The following is a 20,785-nucleotide window of genomic DNA, read 5'->3' as shown; positions in this document are numbered from 1 at the left end:
TCCAAGTCACATTCTTATTACGCTGTCCCATCAAGAATTTTGGAACCACAGGGGTAAAGCAGTCCATGACGGGAAGTTAGATTTGTAAAGCGAACCCACCATTACAATAGTACTATCACAGATTTGCAAAATAAAGAAAAGAAACTGCAGATTCAAAGAAAAGCATTTAAGATTGACATGAACATGACAATTATCAATTATTTACAAAAATAAAAAAAAGGATACTGCAGCAAAGTGTAAAATGATTTTATTGAAAATTATTCAGACCTAGTTAAGCACTTTCTCCCTCTGTTACACAGTTTATAAGTTATGAAAGGTATAAGTCAAGGATGCCCCTCGACTAGATTTTTAAACAAAGCCCTTAAATGAAAGACCTCTACTATGCAGTTAAGGCACTTCAGATTTAAGTAAACGTAGCAAACTTGCATAAAAATAATGTTTAGATGTCAATTTATTTACTTTCCAAAAACTGTTCAGTATAAAAAAATCAAAATAAAAACCCAACTGAATAGATGTTAGCCACTGTTGAAACTTGCCCCAGGGTGGTATACTTTTTTTCCAAGACTCCATACTTTACTTACTTTTCTTATGTTCTGACTACATTCTGCTTTAACCCTTTAGCAATTTGCCATTTTCGTACAAGATGTAATGTCATAAAGATGCCCAACTGCAGTATCTCTGTTTGCAGATTGTACGTTTCTTATGCGGCAGCAGATGACTAATGGGGTCCGTACGCCATAATCTTCATAGATTTCATAGTGGTAATGTGTGTTCCTACCATGTTAGCGAAGGCATAATAAGTACTGCTTGCCTTAGAACTATGCATGACGAGAGAAATAAAACTATACAACATTACAGTTTAATGAGGTTAACCAGCTACCTACTAATTATTTGTTGCTATACACATTCCTCTGGGAGACATCATTGTACAGGAAAACTTATACTATTCTTAGAAAATCACTTTATTTGAAGACGATTCTTTTTTTTCCTTATCTGGCGGTTCTAAATTATCTACTTTCTAGGGTGGAGAGATCTTGCCTGAACGGACAGAAACTATCCACTTTCATAGCAGCATTACTATTAATTTCTACTTGTACAATTTTTGTAACAAGATATAGCTGAATGGAAATTACTGATCACATTGTTACTGTGCACAGGGGTGATGTTGGTCACATACATATGGCTGATCCACTTTGCATTACAGAACCAGTGGTACCTGGTACTCAGTTTATTAAATAACAATCCCCATATTTCCTAAATATAACCCTCAATGTAAAACAAACCTTATGCCAATCATGGAGCAAGTGTCTTTCTTCAAATCAGAATAAATTGTCCAGCACTGCTAACTTATAAAATTGCTTACGTTTTTCTGTAGAATGATGGGATTAGATTACTGCACATTCAAAAAACAAAAGTAACATTACTTTTTAGTGATAAGGGGTGCAGGGGAAGACTCAAGTTTACTCAAAATAGTTGATGTGCTCCTTTTTTAAATGGATACTCGCATAATAATGCCTCTCTTACAGACAAGGTTTCCAAACTGCATGGATCAGATTATTACAGTTTATCCAAAATGGTTGTTGTTTAAGAAATTAAATATTTCAGCATTACTGTATTTCTTAAGTCATAAAGCAAAGTAGGATTGCTTGAGCTCAGTCGACAAATACATAGAAAATTAATCTTAATATGAACAAAGATATTTTGGGACTGGTTCATAATACTCTGTGTGGCTTTAAAATAAAGTTTACTGCTCTTTTAGAAAGGCGTTGCACACAGTAGTGAAACATGGTAAAGGGCACCACATCGCATTAGCGCTAGCATGCAAGGGGGATCAATTCATTTATTTCATGGCTCTTTTCGTATGAACCGTTGGGATTTCATCATGCAGTTTGGATGCGATTATGTGGCCAATAGCAGGAGTCACTTCTGCGTATTCTTTGGTGTAATGTTTCTTGGAAACCACCATCCCCAACATTTCAAAAGAGGTAGTCTGAACCAAAGATGTTTAGCTCTTCTGAATAATCCATGCATGCACAGGAATTCAGGTTGCAGTGATCCTGTAGATTCGTCTCTTAAACTTTTCTAACTTAATAAAAAGCTGAAAAAAAGAACAGATTTGGTTAAATATTGACAAACGATTATTGGCATTTGAAGCATATAGCTTTCATCTAAGGCACGTGCTCTAATAACCACCACATTTTGAAGAGCCTTGAAAAACATTTTGGCTCAAACAATTCTCCCCATCGCTAACTTAATTTCTCAGCACTTACAGACTATGGAGAAGGAGGATGGGATTGTTGTGTTTTATAATTTTAGACAGAAAAACCCACTTGAAAAGCTGCATTAAGTGAAGCTATACACAGGTTTACAGCCCATCTAGTCTTAAAACCTTGATAAATATTGTCAAAATATCTACAATTTTACCATAACACAAAAAATAGAGTACCCATGCATATTACTAATGTGACATCTATAAATCATACACCCTTGGCTACTTACGTACTGTATGTAGCCATATTACCATTTCCCTTTATTGATTAATAAAAATAGTGTGAGCTCAGCGGCAGCTTCGTGTCAAACTGATGCCTGATGACAGAATCAAAGCAGTGTCTGTTGTGCAAATTCTCTAGAACTTCTCAGTGAGGGTGAACTGTATTCTGCTCAATATTCATGGCGACCACTGGGTAACCCATTTTGAACTAAGCACTCCTGGCTAAATCCCATCTGCAGGATCTGACCATGTCCAATCTCACTGGCTGGAAATGTTAATATTGCCTCATTATGGCCTTCGGATGGCCCGTCCCCCTTTAACCGTACTGGAATATCTCTAGACCTGCTTTGTCTCCTGACAAAATCCTCCCGGATGGTAAATCTTCAGCACCTATCTTTCTGTGGAGTTTCTGCCCCACTCGCGCTTCTTTGATGAGAACATGCACAAACAAGGGCAACTCAAATGTCCTGGTTTTCTACTGGCATGCTTTTCACCAATGAGGCAAACACCCTGTTTTTAGCACTGGAAAGCAGCCACACATTATTTACAGAAGATGTCTTTCGGTCTTCCCAACTATTCTACATATATTTTCCTGCTGTACAAACAGCAAAAATGTAGTATTTGGCAGGGGGCACTATATATGTAATACAACCATTTGCCTTTTCGATCGACCCCACGAATAGTGAAGTTCATGAATCGTTCTCCTTTTTCGACTCAGATTGCAACATCTATGTGCATAAGTTGAAGCCTTCTTCCTTCAGGGGCACGTTGATAGTCTATTCTTGCACCAGAGGTGAGCAGTCCAAAAATTCTGCACATTGCCTTGGACACCTTGTTTCAGAACCCTAACAGCCAATCAAAACTGCACCTCTGTTGAATTCTAACACCTAAGGACAACACCCTTTTTCCAGTATGGATTAATTTAGGAAAACCTCCATCACCAGAAGAACATAAATAACATGTGACAGGACACCATTATTACAGCACACTCCCCACCAAAGAGATCACCAACTCTTATTTTGTTGCTAAATGATATTCTTCTATTTCAGGAGGTTCTTGCAAGTGTGTATTGAAGCTTTTCATTCTTCTCAATGTCCCACAAGCTACACAACTGGGCATTTTCTAACCTTTGCAGCTTGGAATCATTGTAGGAATATTTATTTTGAGAGTTTTGGAACGAAACATTGGGTTTGTTTGCACCAGCTTCCACCAAATGCACCATTCCATACCTACAGAGAATATACCAACCACTTGAGCCACAAACAGATTTGTAAGCACAGAGCCAGTCCAAGAGTCATTGCTCATATTGACTGGGATGAAGATACCAGAAAACCAGATCACCTACAGCCCGAATGGAGAAGAGAAGACATGGCTGAAAGAAAAGTCTGTGGTTTTGATTTCACAATGATGAATGCAGTTTGTTCTATTGCACTTCTTGGAAGGCACCAGAGATTTGCAAATAATTTGCAGAGGGGCAGGAAGCCGTAGGCGAAAGGCAGCCTTTGATAAAAGTATGTTCTGAAGATTAATCAGGCCGGGATTTCCTGCATCTTAATCTGTTCTATTATCAGGATACATCTTTACTACAACATGATAAGCATAATGTAGTCAGACAGCAAAGGTAGGACTCGTCCTAATTGGTTAATTCCTTTGTTTCTTAAAGTCGTTTGCACAGGGATCTTGTGTTTTGATCACTGCTTCAACAAAAAAGGTCTGCAAGTATCCACCTCTCCACTGAGCAAATCTGTTAACAAGTATCCCCCGGTAAAATAAATTGGAGTTCCATACCAAAGGGGTGACAGGGGAGGGGTATGCCACGGGTAGGTTAGCTCGACAACTCTCTCAATATTAGGTAGTACCTGTTGATTTGTAAAAAGAGCTCAACTGGTTGTGCACTCTAGGGGGAAGCCATAAGAGGTGTTGCCTGCTGTTTAATCCGCACCCAGGGTTTATCTTTCTGCTCTACCCAAGAGAAGGCAAGGTCAACTGGGCGGCTATGAAGCATCTTAAATGTGGGGACTCCCATCAAAAGGAGTCCTTTACAACTTTGATCTGGTAACCGCTAGAGTCTTGCTGCCTCATATAAAAGCCCACATTTTATTTTGATCTTCACACCTCTTATGTTTCCCTTAGGGCTGCTTCTTTTGACCCAACTAATGGACCTCACTTGGCATGATTTTGGCAATACTCTTAATTTCATCATTGCCAGGGACACATGACTGACTCCTCCCTATTTGACTGGTGTGATCACTTTGATTCCTTTTGCTTAGCAATCGTTTTCTCCCTCTACCCCGGCTTCCAATAATTGAGGTTCTGGCATCTACAGTCCTTGATGTCCTTTCCACTCTCGCTTCCATATCTCACGGTGTCAATGATCTCACTGCTACTTCTACTGCGGATCACTTCTCTCAATTCAAGAAATCTTACATCTCTTACATTCTCAATCCCGATATTCTAACAAGCTCAGATTTTAGAAGCTGTTCCCTTAGCATCTTCAGTTAATAGAAACATTTTCAAGTGTTTCAGCCATTTTCTTCAACCACTACATTTGAAACCAGTCACTAGTTTTTGAACGTTCTCACCAGTTGAGTAAACTACAAGTTGGGTGAGAAGAAGGAAGTATTAATGACAGCTAAATAGTCTCAACTTTTGTTGTGAGCAACAGTCCACAGAGGCCTTTTTTAGCAGTCTTTTTCTAGCTGTGGAACTAGCGTTTACGTTTAAGCACGCTTATTCAGATTTCAGTTGATCTGAGCCTTGCTCGGTCTTTTCTGGTTGCTTTTAAATTGTGCTTGTTATATTTGCTTGATATTTACATTTTTCTTTTTACGTTTTTGTTTCCATATGTATCAATGACCACTGTAATATTTTTATGCATCACTTTGAATATTATTAATTTGTATATTCTTCATTTACATCCACTTATTGTAGAGTGCCTATTTGACACCGGTTAGATGCTGCAAGTAATTTAGAGGTCAAGAACGAACAACATAACCAGCACAATCCTGAGGTATTGCCTAATGGCTTCTGTCGCAAGGTATCCACGTATCAAACATTGTTGCTACAACCATGTCTTACATCTGATTGTAACATAACATTTTGACTACTCCTTCAATTAAAAAACTCTTCGTATTCACACCAAAGAAGAGCACAAGATAAAGGCTAAAGTGGTCATCTTGAATATGGTAGGGTTCAACAGAAGAGCATGCCTGAAGTCTTGCTACAGGTGAACAGAATGTAGGGGCCACTACCAGTGGGTTCATCAGTCCTACTGGTAACAGACTTCTCAACATCACCATCAATGGAAGGCTCAATAACACAGAAGGCTATCAAGAGGAAGATGAGTTTCAGAAACAAACAAAAAAAAATACATGACCATTCCACTCCTAAAATCTAATAATCTATAATCTCTCTGTGAAGCATAGCTCATCTACCAAAGGATGTGCCTCTTTTTCGGTTTTCAAGAAAATGTCCTACATTTTAATTGTTTGTTTTGCTTCTTGGGGGTGGGGGCGAAGTCTTTAACCCCTCCCCTGCTGATGACGGAACTGCTCCGTCATAAGCCGTGGTTGCGCTGTGCTGATGACGGAGCGGTTCCGTCAAGGCCCGCACGGCACGCCTGCGCGGCGCGGATTCCGCGCCTGCGCTGAGCGTTCTATTGAGCGGGGCGGGCCATGACGGAACCGCTCCGTCATAAGCACAGCGCAACCGACGCTGGTGACGGAGCGATTCCGTCACCAGCATGCGTCCGCCGCTCTTCCGCCCCGCCCCCTTAGCACTGCGGCGGAATAGCCGCCGCAGTGAAGGGGTTAATCTATACTGATGGAGCAAACAACTGTCTTTACTACTAAGGGGTGCAGAGAACACCACCCTCTAAGGTTCTCATTACTAGTTGGTCCGGAGTAATCCCTCTTATTTCCAAACCCTGGAATTATTGGAATTTTAGTACATCTAGGGGAAGGGAAACAACAAGGATTTCAAGTTTTGGGGATACAATGTGGGATTCCATGTTTTTGTGCTGATTCCTGCATGTTTTTCCATGATGTTTCGCATGGATATTTCAGCTGCTGAAAGCAAATGAAAACTGTGTGAAAACCAAAACTCGCAATAAAATGACCTCAGTAACTCCGGACACCAGTGGCAAAGAGTCTTGCTTAAAAATAACAAGTTACTTTCTGTAAAACAAATTGTGATGGATTCCCTAACTGCAGTTTTATAACCTTATCAATCTTCCAAGTATCAGATTGCGTGCAGAAACCCTTGAAAGTAGAAGCTCCCCAGAACTGCCCAACTCTACCTGTGAGTTTAAAAGTCCCCAGACATATATGATGAAATCAGGCTTCACCCCCCCCCCCAACCCCCCCAAACCAACCCCCCAAGCCCCCGGGTGCACCAGTATAATACTCCTCACGTTTTTTTCAGTGCCAACTGATTGGAAGAGGAACCTGATAAGGACAGCAAATCGGCAGCAAAACATACAACTGGAGCCCTGCTTTCCCGACACCACTGAAATAGGGAAACCAGTTACACATCAGCACCGTCTCAGAAGGATAAGAACTCTAGCAAAGCACCAGTCATTGCGTGCCTGACACAAGAGGCTGTAGTGCTTAGAAAAAAACAACACAAATATGGCGACATAGCCACCTAGCAGAAGTTGCCAATCGGGAAACCGATGATGAGGGTGGTAGACACAGCTATGGATAAAATGGAGAAGTCTTTTTTGGCCTAGACACAGCAGACATACACAGTACGAAATGGTGTGCTCGGTCACCGCCTTGACCCTTTAAGCGTTGGCAAAGCCCACAAAGAGCAGATGATTCACTTGGTTTCGATGAGGACTATATGGGAGAAGCCACTGCAAATTTGGGGTCATGTGTATGAAGGCCATCCTCTTCTTTGGTTGGATAAGGGGAAGGTAAGAAAGATTGTAAAGTAACAGAATAAACCGCATGAAATTCAGAAACCACCTTGGTTAAGAAGGATGGTTATGTGTGAAGAATTAACTCAGCTGGGTGGAGAACTCTAAAGGTTCAACAAACTGATAGGGTCAGAAAGTCTGACCATAAGCTCCAAAATTATTTCCACCGAAAGAAAGGTCTTCAGGGTAAGAACTTGAGCCACTCAACTGTGCACCGGATCAAACACAAATGCCTTCAAGATAGTCAAAAGAGGGGGGCGTGGCGAGCAGCCGACAAGATGACTGCGTGCTAAGTGAGCTCCGGCGGTGAGGTGCCCCTTCAAACAAATCCGGACATTTATCCTGCCTCTTCTTGGGAGGCCGAGGCTCCCGCAGCAGTCCGTGACGAGCGGCGATGAATGCCGTGCTTCCGGTCTGAATCCGACAGCCGGAGTCGGCCGCGTACACGGAACAACGGCCTGCTCCTACAGAGGAAGCCGGGGACTCGAGTAACCCAATTGCCCGGGTGAGAGCCGAAAGTGCCGCCGGGAGAAGAACGGAGGAGGGGACGACCCAGACCTCTCCGCTAAGGGGGAGAACTTGTGAGCTGCCGAGTGCGCCGCGGATTGAGGAGAACGGCCGGGGGAAAGGCGAGACTGGAGGATCAGTTTTGAGGGACTGGGGGGCCGAGATTGGGGTGTGACCAAGGCCTGTGCTGTACAGCGCCGGATTGCGCGACCCGGCCCCCACTCTCCCTCCCACCCCTAACAGGACAAGACCACAACCGGCACATAAGGGCCCGCCGTACTGACACTGGACTCCCCAGATGGTCCCCCCCCTCCTCCAAGCATAACCTCGGGGACTCTGGGAGCCATAGCCGCCACTACCAACAAAGAGGCCTGGACCCCATTAATATCCCCCCCGGAACCTGTGGTGACCCCCCCCCCCAGACGGCGACGGACACAATATAACCTCCCCCCACTCCTCTCTGGGATCGGCGGACACACGGAGAGCCCCGTGAGAAGCTGGACACAATCTCCTTAAAGACCGACGCACATTAAGACGTCGCTGGCTGAAATCACCAACGCTCAGACACGTGCCACTGCGCAGCAGTCCCCACTGCAGATCTAGAACGGCGCCATGTCAGGCAGAGGCCCTAGAAACCAAAGCACACAAGGCAGATTGGATAAATATGCCTACTCAAAAGACTTTCCTCCGCTGTCAGAGGGGAAGAACCAACTAGGCGGAACACAAGGAGATGACGCAGGGACTAAGAAGAAAGTAACTCTGGAAGACATAATGGCCGCACTATTGAACGTACAAACCACAGTGGATTCCATTTCTGCAGAAGTATCGCTTCTCCGTGCTGATTTTCAGTAAATTACCACCAGAGTTGTGGAGGTGGAGCGGACCACAAAGACCCTAACCAGTGACACAGCAATCCTGAAGAAGACCGTCTCGCGCTTGGAATCGGAAAATAAAATGCTGACCGATAAGCTGGATGACCAGGAAGGGCGCTCACGTAGGAACAACGTTCACGTTCGCATTTTGGGAATTCCGGAGAGTGAAGGTACCCAAGCTATGGACTTATATGTGGAAGACTTGATAAAAACCAGACTGCAACCTAAGGGGCTCTCTGTTTTCTTCTCGGTGGAACGGGCGCACAGGGTGCCGGGCGGAAGAGCCAAACCAGTGGCGCCCCCGAGACCGGTGATTGCGCGCCTCTTCAATTTTCGAGACAGGGATGTCATTCTCCAAACGCCGCGAATCTCCCCACCAATTCGCGTACACAACTCGTCAATTTCCTTCTTTCCCGACTACACAGCAGCGGTGGCAAAACGCCGTCGCAGTTTCATCGAACTAAAAAAGGCTCTACGAGACCGGGAGGTGCCCTACTCAATGCTGTTCCCAGCAAGGCTATGAGTTGTAGCTGAAGGAAAGACATTCTTCTTCGAGACCCCGGAGGAAGCCTATGACTGGCTTGAAGGATGGAGAAGGACAGGCAGACCCAGACGGGGAAACAAAGAACCGCACCAACGGACCGACGACGAGGGAGGTGACAGTCAGGACCTCTTCCCACCAGAACAAGACAACACACAGAGAGTAGACGCGGACGACCTTGGCAATGGCTGAACTGAACCCGAGGACCACGCATTGCAATTAGAACTCCTGTTTAGTAACTAAAAACTTTTTTGTCAGCCGGCTCTGGACACTGGACAAAGGTGAGCGTGGCTGATCAGGAGGGGTCGCATTCACGCCGGACTTCGCACCTCCTACACGCAAGTACACTGTTGTGGGTTGGGTTGAAGCACTCTGCTATGTTGGGGTGGCGGACAGTTCAAAGTCCGTCAGGCAGGGAGGCAGGGATGAATTTTGGGAGTGGGAAGATCAGATTTTCTGTTTGTTCGTTTTAGTTTACATCGGAATGTACCTTGAAACGTGGTTTTTAATGCAAGTCAGATCACTGCATGACACTATAGAGTCGTATTTTCCGAATGACACCTCACACTTTAATGGCGACAGTCACACCTCACACTAGTACCCGGGTAGAGGGCCAGAAAGTCCCCGTGCCACCGCTCACATTGCTTACGTGGAACGTCCACGGATTAGGAGCTAGAATTAAAAGAGGATTAGTGTTGCGAGCCCTGAAGCGTCAGAACCCTACACTGGTACTTCTACAGGAGACCCATCTCACAGGCGCAGCATGTAGAGCAATGGACAGATGGCGGTACACTCTGACTTCACCAGTGGGTCTAGAGGTACAGGCATTCTACTGCGAAAGAATTCCCCTTTTTCAGTTTTACAGACTAAACACGATGATCAGGGTAGGTTTGCGGCAATACACGGGCAGTGGGAGGGCAGACTAATTAATGTAGTATCGGTATATGTCCCCCTGGTGTTACAGACGGTAGCGCTCCCAGCCCTCAGTGAATTTCTGCTGTCCCTACCCGATGGGGACACCCTCATTGGCGGAGACTTTAACGCCACAATGGAGCCCAGCGTGGATAGACTCCCGGTGAGGGCCTCGTTGGCCGAGGTCTCCCGCTTACAGAGCTTTAGTGAAGCATTGGGGTTGGTGGACGTATGGAGACAAACACCCGGTAACAAAACAATACACCTTTTACTCCACAGCGCACGACAGTCTATCCAGGATAGATTACTTCCTGGCCTCAATGTCCAGTCTCTCATGCATAGACCACATTACCATTGGACCTAGAGGGATCTCTGATCACTCCCCGATAGTTTTAACATACTCCTCACACCACACCACACTTTCTGTGTGAACGCTCCTGAGGCGGAAGCCGGGAGACTGTGTGCCCTTAACCCTCGTATTTTTAAATTGCCTGTTTTTAAAAATTCTAAAGTGCATTGCGCTATTTGTATTTTAATCGGAGGGCTGATCTTCCCTAGCTCCACTGTGTTCCCGATCCCCTGTCCTCGCGCAGCAGACTGCTTGCTGACGCCGGACTGTAAAGGGGCAAGCCGCCATCTTGGGGGAAATTGGAGGGGTGCGGACTAGTTGATAATCTTCCCGCCCTCCTCACGCCCTATAAATGTGTATAGGACCTCGTCCGCGCAGCGGACGAGCACAGCGTCCGTGCCAGTCCTGCGCCTCTCGCCAGAGATGCTGGTGGAAATTGGCCAGGTAGGCGAGCTTACTCTAGAAATGAGCTGCTTAATTTGCGCCCTTCTATATTTCAGGACTGTGTCGCCCCCTTTGATCCCATGAGTGGCCCGGTTACATGCTCTTGTGATCAATTTAGTCTTCCGGTTCCTACTACTATAGGAGCCTTGAGTACTTCCTCTGCACAGCAACAACTGAAAGTGCTCCAGTTAAATGTTAGATCTTTACCGAAGCACCATGCGGAAATATTCGATCTCATAGTGGACGAATCTCCTGATATCCTTTTCATTACTGAAACCTGGATGAGTGATGATCTTACGACTATTCCTAACCTAGCACTTCCGCCTGGATATTCGATTACTCTGATAAACAGGGCATCGAGAGGGGGTGGCATTGCTGTGATTATTAGAATAGTCTACTCCTGTTCTTTTGAGAAGATTAATCTAAAAGGGGCTGAATGTGGACATTTTAACATCCTTGTTAACGCTCATTTTACTTTCTCGGGGTTAATATACAGACCCCCTGGACCTATGTGTGGGTTTAATACATCTCTCCTGGAGATCGTGGAAGCCTTTGCTATAAGATCAGCCAACTTCAGAATTTTGGGTGACAAACCTTCACTTTGAGCTGGAGTATGAACCGTTGATCTGCACTCTGATTGCTGATCTAGCAGCCTTCCAGCTCTTCCAATTAGTTAAAGGTCCCACACACAATGGAGGTCATACGCTAGATCCAATCTTTACGAATATTGAATCATCCAGCTCCCCTGCTCCTACGCCTATTGCCTGGTCAGATCATGCTATGGTTGAACTGACTTTTTGTATATCTACCCCGACAAATGTAAAACTCAAAGAGCCGTACGCAAAAGGCCCTGGCGTAAACTCCGCTTTGCGGACTTTCACGCCCTTCTGGAAACTGATCCTTTGGACCCCTATTCTGACGTTGAATCAGGATACGACTCGTTCTGCACCTGGCTTACCTGGGCACTGGATAGACTCATCCCAGTAACCTGGAGTATGAGACGTACACAGGACGCCAATCCCTGATACAGATCTTTTTGAGGCCCGCCAAAGCATCGTTGTAAGAGATATGAGCGCGACTGGAGAAAAGACTACTCCGCCGAGAAAAAGGTCTGCTATTTAAAACAACTCAAAGTATATCATAAAGCCATTTGTAGGACTCGGGCAGTATACTATGCCACCGAAATAAAAATTAGCCCCAACCCAGCTAAAGTGATCTTTAAAATTCTTAAGGAACTTAACACCAAGAATTCCGCTGCCCATACTGTTACTTCAGTGGCTCAATGTGAGGAGATAGCCTCCTTCTTTGTGGAAAAGATCCGGGGCATCTACCTAGCCTTCACTCCGGAGATTCAGCCCTGCGGTGGCGTAGACACGAGACCCAGTCCTGTTTCTAGGTTATCAGCTATCCCCGAAATCTCTGATGAAAGGTTTGATCAGCTAACTAAGCTCATTAAATCAGGTTCCCCGATGGACCCCCTTAAGCCTGCCCAATTTAGAGACTCTTCTCTGTACTGTTTTGCCCCATTACATATCCTTATTAATGCCTCCTTTTCAACCGCAACTGTGCCGGCTAAATGGAAACAGGCATGGGTCTCCCCTATATTAAAAAAGCCCACCTTAGACCCTCGGAAGCCCGAAAACTTTAGACCCATATCGTTGCTTCACTGGGCCACTAAGATCGCTGGGGCCCATGTAAATTCCATCCTTACTAATGTTTTAAACTTAAATGACACTCTGGATGATACTCAGCATGGATTTCGTGCCGGTCATAGCACGGAGACGACGCTCCTGGCTACGACAGAGCATCTTCGGGCCTCTCTTGACCAGGGCCAAACGGCGGCACTGATCCTCCTTGATCTCAGTGCCGCGTTTGACACCGTCTCCCACCAGATCCTGCTCCGCCGGCTTGAAGAGGCAGGGATCACTGATATGGCTCTTGCCTGGTTCAGGTCTTTCCTGACCAACAGATCATTTCGTGTTTCTACTCCTCCCTTCCTCTCCAAGGCGTACTCTATTGAGCAGGGGGTTCCTCAGGGCTCGGCATTGAGCCCCACCCTGTTCAATTTGTACGTCTAGCCATTGGCTGCTGTTGCCAAAGCGTGGGACCTTAACATCGTGTCGTACGCTGACGACACGCAGCTAGTGGTCGCCCTATCGGAAGGAGATGCTATGGATCATCTCAAATTTAAGTCAGGTCTGGCTGCTGTAGCAGAGTGGCTAACAGCCAACTGTCTACAACTCAATGCCGCCAAGACGGTGGTGCTATTGGTGGGCAGAAACCCAGAACTCTGGGGAGACCACTGGTGGCCTTCTAATTTGGGAAAAGCTCCTACACCTAAGCCAGAAGTAAAGAACCTGGGAATCTGGTTAGACCCAGCATTATGTTTTATTACTCAAACTAAAAAAGTTGCCGCTACTTGCTTTGGCATACTGCGTAGTTTGAAAGCAGTTTTGAAATGTTTTGACCCAGCTACCAGACAAATAATTGTTCAATCTACGGTATTGTCCAGATTGGACTATGCCTCCTCTCTGTTTCTAGGTACCAATAAAACGGAAACTGCCCGTCTGCAACGCATTCAAAATGCGGCTGCTAGAGCCTTAATAGGTCTGCCTCGCTTCAGTTCTACTTCCAAATCCATTCGTAAACTCCACTGGCTTCCAGTAGCCCAGCGGATACAGTTTAAGGTCTTGTGTATCTCATTTAAAATCTTAAAACAGTCAACCTCTAAAATGCTAAAACCTTTGCTGAAGATGTATGTGCCTACGTGGGCCCTTCGCTCAGCTGGCCAGAATATGGTTGAGATCCCCCGGTTCAAGCGAAGCAGAGCCGGTGGACGCTCCTTCCGGTTTTTAGCAGCAAAATTATGGAACACTCTACCAGGCCATATTCGAGAAATAAATGAGCTGTATCAATTTAGGAAAGCCATTAAAACTCTCCTATTCCCCTAATATTCTTGTCCTTTCTGTTCTCTGTTGTGTTTTACTCAGGATTAGCGCCGGGACGCCCCTTTGCTGGGGCAGCTGTGCGCTTTACAAATTCTCATAACATAACATAACACGTCCCACAAACGACTCTACCCAATTTATCCAGGGTATTTACAAGTCCCGCAGATAAGGAAGGAACTGCGTAGGACCACAAAGCATTTCTTCAATGAAAACGTAGCTTCAGTCAGTTCACCTGCCATATTGTGGGAGGCCTATAAAACAGTTCTCCGAGGGAAGGCGATTGCATCCATCACTGGATACAAACGCATGAAACATCAAGAACTCACGACACTAGAACAGGAACTGCAAGCAGCAGACACTGACTACACGACTAATCCTACACCAGAAATGGTCCATACTCTTCATCTCAGACAACAACAATATAGGGAACACCTCCGACAAGATACATTGGCCGCCCTAGCAACTACCAAACACAAAATCTATGACGTTGGTGATAAGGCGGGGAAGCTACTGGCCTGGCTCGACAGGGGAGAGCCAGAAGCCAGAACTATAACGCAGCTCAAAACAACTGAGGGTAGTCTCACATCAGACCCGGGGGAAATAGAGGATGCATTGGCTGACCATTTCCGAACGGTATATGCCGCGCCCTCGAACAGTACGGAGGCTGAGGCTGACAAATTTTTGCGTAACATGGAACTGCCTAACCTTGCGCCAGAAGCGTCCATAAAGCTCGAAGCAGACCTTACAATTGCTGAAATATGTGCAGCGGTAAAATCATTGCAATCCGGAAAGGCTCTGGGCCCCAACGGGTTCCCGCTAGAGCTTTACAAGGTCATGGCGAGCACTCTCTGCCCCCATCTACTTAATATGTACAACGACTGTCTGGGACAGGGTGTACTGCCTTGGGACCAGAGGGTGGCTACGATCGTGGCGATTTCGAAGCCCGGGAAGTCCACAACGGAATGTCTGTGATACCGCCCCATATCACTGCTCAATGCGGAATCCAAAATATTAGCTAAAGTGATCGCTAACAGGCTGCAAGCACATCTGCCCAATTTAGTACACCCGGACCAGTCCGGCTTTATGCCTAATAGAAACACTGCGCTTAATCTTAGACGCTTACATAGTGCACTGGCGCAAGAACATGTCCTGTCGGAGCCATCGGCTGTCCTCTCCTTAGACGCCAAGATGGCCTTTGACATGGTGGACTGGAACTACCTCTTCACGGTTCTCCCACGCATGAGCTTCGGTCCGAAATTATGCGCTTGGATCTGGCTCCTCTACACGGATCCGGTGGCATGTATCGCAGCGAACAGTCGACTCTCAGACGCTGTACCACTGGCAAAAGGAACTCGACAGGGTTGACCCCTGTCGCCGCTTCTCTTTGCACTAGTGCTGGAACCCTTGGCGATGCGCCTTAGAACAACCCCTCTGCTACGCGGTAGATCATGGACAGAAGGCTGGGAGGACTGGGTATCGCTGTATGCAGACGACATCCTGGTATATCTCACAGACCCGACGAGCGCTCTGCCGATCCTATTTGAGATCTGTGATGCCTTCGGAGCAGTTTCGGGCTATACCATCAACTGGGCTAAGTCAGTACTGTATTTACTTAAGGGGCCGGAACCCCAGCTTCCCCATCACTGCCCATTAAAAATATCCCAGGACTCGTTTAAATACCTGGGCATACATATAACGAAAGACCCGGTAGCCTTCTCCAAAAATCTGGTGCCCCCCCTGGAACGGCTGCGTAGAGATGTGTCACACTGGGAATCTCTACCCCTCACACTGCTTGGGAAAGCTGCTTTATTCAAAATGATGGCATTGCCCCGTTTCTTGTACGCACTGGAGAACACACCGTTTCTGGTACCTCCCTGATATTTTCCTCAGATATCGGCACTGGTATCCACACTTCTTTGGGGGAATAAAACTGCACGCATCGCACAAGCTAAACTACACCGCGGCTGGTATGACGGCGGCATAGCACTCCCTAACATACACCTTTACTACTGGGCAGCACATCTCAAAGTCATAAACCAATGGATACACGCCCCACACACTGACCCCGCCTATAAGGCAGATAGAGCACAGCTAGGAACGGACAGTAGGTTAGCGGCCCTATACAACAAAAGGCGGGCGATGAAACTGGAAGGCCCAACAAAGCACACGGTACAGCACAGGCTCATTTGGGATGGAAGGGGACCATCACCAAACTCACTCCTCTTTGGGACACGAAACAGCTTGGGTCACTTAGGAACAGCAGAGGCTTTGAACACTGGGACAGCATAGGCATTTCCCTAGTTGGCGACCTATGGGACAAAGGGACGGTCATCCCGTTTGACCAGCTGCAAAGACAATACGAGCTAGCGCCTACCGAGACATTCCGTTACATATAAATTAGGCATGCACTCCTCACAGTATTGCCGCAGAATGTAGAAATACCCGAAGCCTCTCCCTTGGAAGATAGGTTACTCACAGATTATATGCCTAAACGTGCCACTTCATTCACATACCGCGAGTTGATTAATAACCAACCGGACCCCACGGCGGCCTGAAAAGATAGGTGGGCAGCTGATGTTGGCGCCATGGATGAGACAGACTGGCAGGCGGCGCTTGCATCACCCAGGGAGGTGGGAATCCCGGCCCAACTGTGGCTCATCCAGCTTAAAATCTTACATCGCACATATCTCACTAGACATACACTTCACAAAATAGGCAGGACACAACATCCATATTGCCTAAGAGGATGTGGAAATGAGGGCTCCTTTTTCCATACGATCTGGGATTGTCCAGTCTTAACTGTTTTTTGGCGCAAGGTTCTCCGAACACTGTCCCAGACTTTAAATGTTTCCATATTGCCTGAACCACGAAGAGGCCTCCTCAATATTTGGGAATATGGGAGATATGGACAAATATGGGCGACACTAGGCTTCATGGTAGCCAAACGAAATGTGGCGCAGAAATGGGGAGCAGCCGATTTACCTTCATTGGAGGCTTGGTGTAGGGACATGGACACTACCATGGTCACTGAAAGAACTGTTTATGTAAATCGGAAGTGCCCCGAAAATGGACTAGAATTTGGACTGCCTGGAATACTTACAGGGGAAATATATGTGACCCCATACCTGAATCCGATGATGACAGCTCCGATGAAGAGTCCGATGATGACCGTTGAGATGGAATGGGTGATAAGTACAGGGGTTTATTTTCTGATAAAGGTGGGAGGGAGAGGGAATGTCGCGATGCTTTGCATTGCTGGCTTGCTAATCGTTGTAATTCAAATATTCATAACTGTACACTGTCTTTCCGGTGACTGTTCTTCTATTAATAAACAGTTTAAAAAAAAAAAAAGTCAAAAGAAGATTCAAATCTAATAAACAATAAACAGAGTGAAAGAAGAAATGCAGCAAACCTCTCAGAAAACGTGGCACACATGGCGATCTCACAGGAAGGCTCGATCAAGCAAACCAATTAAGGTAGACAGGGCCAGCAAATAGCTGTCCCCCTGCAAACCATAAAGTTAAAAGGCTTAATGCAAATTTCAGGCTGATGGAAAGTCAAGACTTAAAAGTGTTGGTGTCCAACTCGCACGGCTGGATAAATGTAGCTCTGCAACCTATATACGTTGATTTAGTTGGGGGATTCCTAGCCGCCAAGATGATATTCATAACTCCATCAGGAAGAAAAACTGGCTAACTCACAGCACTCAATCTCTAGCAGGGCAGCATTTGGTGTGAAGGACCTCTGCATCCTGCCACAAGAACAGGTCTGTTCTGCAGGGGAGACTAAATGGGGTCTGAGTGCCAACAAATTGGAGTAGCGATCCTCTGAGCCCAGATGGCACTCATGATGGTCTGCAGTCGATCATTCCACAAAGGTATGCCCAGACGTGGCTCCCTTGCTCACGGAGCCACCGGAACCAAGCTACACCCAACTGAATAGGCCAATTCAAGCCAAAATATGTCTTGAGTTGCTTGTGTTACGTTTCAGAGAGGACACAGCTTGGGAGTTAAGGCTGAACTGTTTCTATTGGAGCAGGACTAGTGCTTTAGATGGGCCGGTATTGTCCGGTACCGAGTACCAGCACTTTTTTTTATTTTGAGAGATAGAGTATCAACACTTCTCAAGACTGATTTGCATATGGCTGGGTCTTGTTACCGGTAGCATGGTATGCAAAAGAGTAATGGGTTGGAATAGTACCCTGAATAATTGCCAAGTTAGACAAATTGCAAGCATCCTATGATCAAATGCTGTGTGTTTGAGGCATCTTCAAGGGGAGCCATGGCTTAGAGATTCACAGATAGAAATGCCTATCTAGAGAAGTTTGCTTCCATCATTTCGAGATACATCTCTCACTAGTGGGAGATGATTGAGGGTGTCCTTATATTGAGGGAGAATGCTACGGGAGGTGCTACTGGGAAAAATCCCTGGCACAGATTTAAAAGCCCTCCAACATAGGGCCCACAACTCTACGCCACATAGTCTGTTGATATAATGGCTGGTGGTGGTGTCTGAAAAAACCCGAAGGGAGGCACTTGGGATGGAAAGGAGAAAAGCCTCGAAGTCAAGATGGACTACCCACATCTCAAGTTCACTTAATTGTTGGTGGTGCTCCAACACCGACCAAAGGCTCTGCATGGTCATGACCCCCTTTACAGTGATGAAGGGTTTGTGACTAAAGTATCTGGAGCCTGCAGTAGGCTGAAGGAAAGACCCACCAAAAGGTTGGAGGGTTCCATCCACCAGTGTAAATCGGGATGAAAATAAGTGGAAGATCTACACCTGAGCCATACGATTCTCTAAACCCTTGAGGTACTAATGACCAAGACACCACAGAGAGGCCCTTACATGCCACCTGGTGGAAGGCAACCATATGATGCAAGAAGCCCATCAGGCACAAGACCTACAGAAGTGGGATCCCAGCTACAGTCAGAAATGTTTAATCAACTCCTGATTATTCACAAGAAAAAGCCTTCATGCAGGTCTTGTCCACTAGTGCCTCTATGAATGCTAGCCTGCAAAGAACAGGCAGCTTTTTTGGGCATTGATGGTGAAGTTCAAGTCGTGGAGGAGCGTCACTGTTCGCTCAAGGTGATCTTTGAGGAGCATCAGGGATTTGAAAGCAGTTTCACCAGCCTGTCACTCAAATACAGAAATACATAAACTCTTAACTGTCCCAGTGAAGTCGCCACAACTGCCAGCACTTTTGTGAAGAGGCATGGAGCAGTTGTCAGCCTGTACAGTAGAACCGTGAACTTATAGTGCTGGGATCCCACCTTGTACCTCAGGTAACATCTGAGCGGGATGAATCAGAAGATAGAAGTAGGCATCCTAAAGCACTTACCTTCTGTAACAATATATCTGTAAGAAACATTAGTAGTGATAGATTCCTTACCTTAGAATTACCCCGAGGTGTCAGACTGGATCCGGAAAGTTTTTCGTCAGCAGTACCCCTGCGTGTCGGTAGGCATCGTCATGCGGCTCCGCGTCCGTCGTTGGCGCCGGGATGACATGCCGGACCTACTTAGACATGCCCTGACGTCAGTTCTGTACACAACTTTCCGCGCCAGGAACGCAGAGCCATGCAAGAAACTGACCACCGGTACCGTGAAACTAGGGCCCTGAAAGGGATGACCTTACCCCTAGAAATCAGTTTGTAGAATGGGGAGGATGGGTGGGGAGGTAAGGAATCTATCACTACTAATGTTTCTTACAGATATATCGTTACCGAATGTAAGTAACTTGTGCATCTGAAAGAAACACATAGTGATAAATTCCTTACCTTAGACTAGATACCCCAGCAATACCAACCCCGGTGGTGGGTCTGCGAACGAACATCACACCAGAAAGTCCTGGAGAACAGAACGGCCAAAGAAGCCGTCTTTCCGGACATGGCTGTTCAGGTAGTAGTGCTTGGTAAATGTGTGCAGCGAGGCCCACGTAGCTGCCTGACAAATGTCATGCAAGGAACTCCCTGTCCCAGAGCAGTAGTGGCTGCCTTCGCCGTGGTAGAGTGGGCGCGCAACCCCACTGGAGGTTCCTTTTTAGCCAAGGAGTAACAAGGCTTTATGTACAGAACGACCCACCGAGAGATGGTCCGCTTGTGCAGAGCCCGACCTTTCTTGGCGCCCACGTAGTCAACAAAGAGCTGGTCATCCCCCCGGAACTGTGGTGTGCGGTCTAGATAGAAAGAGAGCAAACGTGTTGGGTCCAGACGGTGGAGCCTCTCTTCCTCTTTTGAGGAATGCGGAGGCGGAAAGAATGTGGGCACATTGATGGTCTGCCCGATGGGAAAGGCAGTGACAACCTTTGGCAGAAAAGAAGGACGATCCTTAGAACAACTTTGTCCGGATGGACAGAGAGAAAAGGAGGCTTAGAAGAAAACGCATGGAGCTCACTTACTCTTATGGCAGAGGTGATGACAACCAGGAAAGCAGTCTTTAGAGTGAGGAGACGAAGAGAGCAATTGTGAAGTGGCTCTAAGGGAGCACACATCAGAAAAGTAAGAACTAGATTCAAGTCCCACTGACGCCTCACGAAAGGAACAGGAAGAAACATGTGCGTGATACCTTTCAAGAATCTATTTACAACAGGGGACTTGTAAAGGGAAGGCTGATCTAGAACCCTTAAATAGGCAGAAATGGCCGAGAGATATCCCTTGGTAGTGTCCAGAGCAGAGCCCTGCTGGGCCAAAGAGAGGAGAAAAGAAGAACCTCTGAAAGAGGGGCAGAAAGGGGATCCACAGCCTGTGCTGTGCACCATGCCACAAACTTATTCCACCTGCAGGCGTATACCGTCTTAGT

At 46.3% G+C, this 20,785-nt stretch overlaps 1 protein-coding gene across 1 annotated transcript in view; it reads right to left on the bottom strand.

The window, feature by feature from the left end:
* Positions 1-231: 231 nt before the first annotated feature.
* Positions 232-20,785, bottom strand: part of MAGT1 (magnesium transporter 1) — a 191,201-nt gene continuing 170,647 nt past the window's right edge. The window contains exon 10 of the mRNA XM_078688829.1: positions 232-2,098. Within this exon, the coding sequence (XP_078544955.1) occupies positions 2,083-2,098 (16 nt within the window). The 3' untranslated portion in view covers positions 232-2,082. The remainder of the gene's footprint in view (positions 2,099-20,785) is intronic.

This window comes from Lissotriton helveticus, chromosome 4_1 (genome assembly GCF_964261635.1).
Source record: "Lissotriton helveticus chromosome 4_1, aLisHel1.1, whole genome shotgun sequence".
Classification (NCBI taxonomy): Eukaryota; Metazoa; Chordata; class Amphibia; order Caudata; family Salamandridae; genus Lissotriton; species Lissotriton helveticus.
Note: the sequence above shows the minus strand (reverse complement) of the source record. Positions and strands in the feature narration are given on the sequence as shown.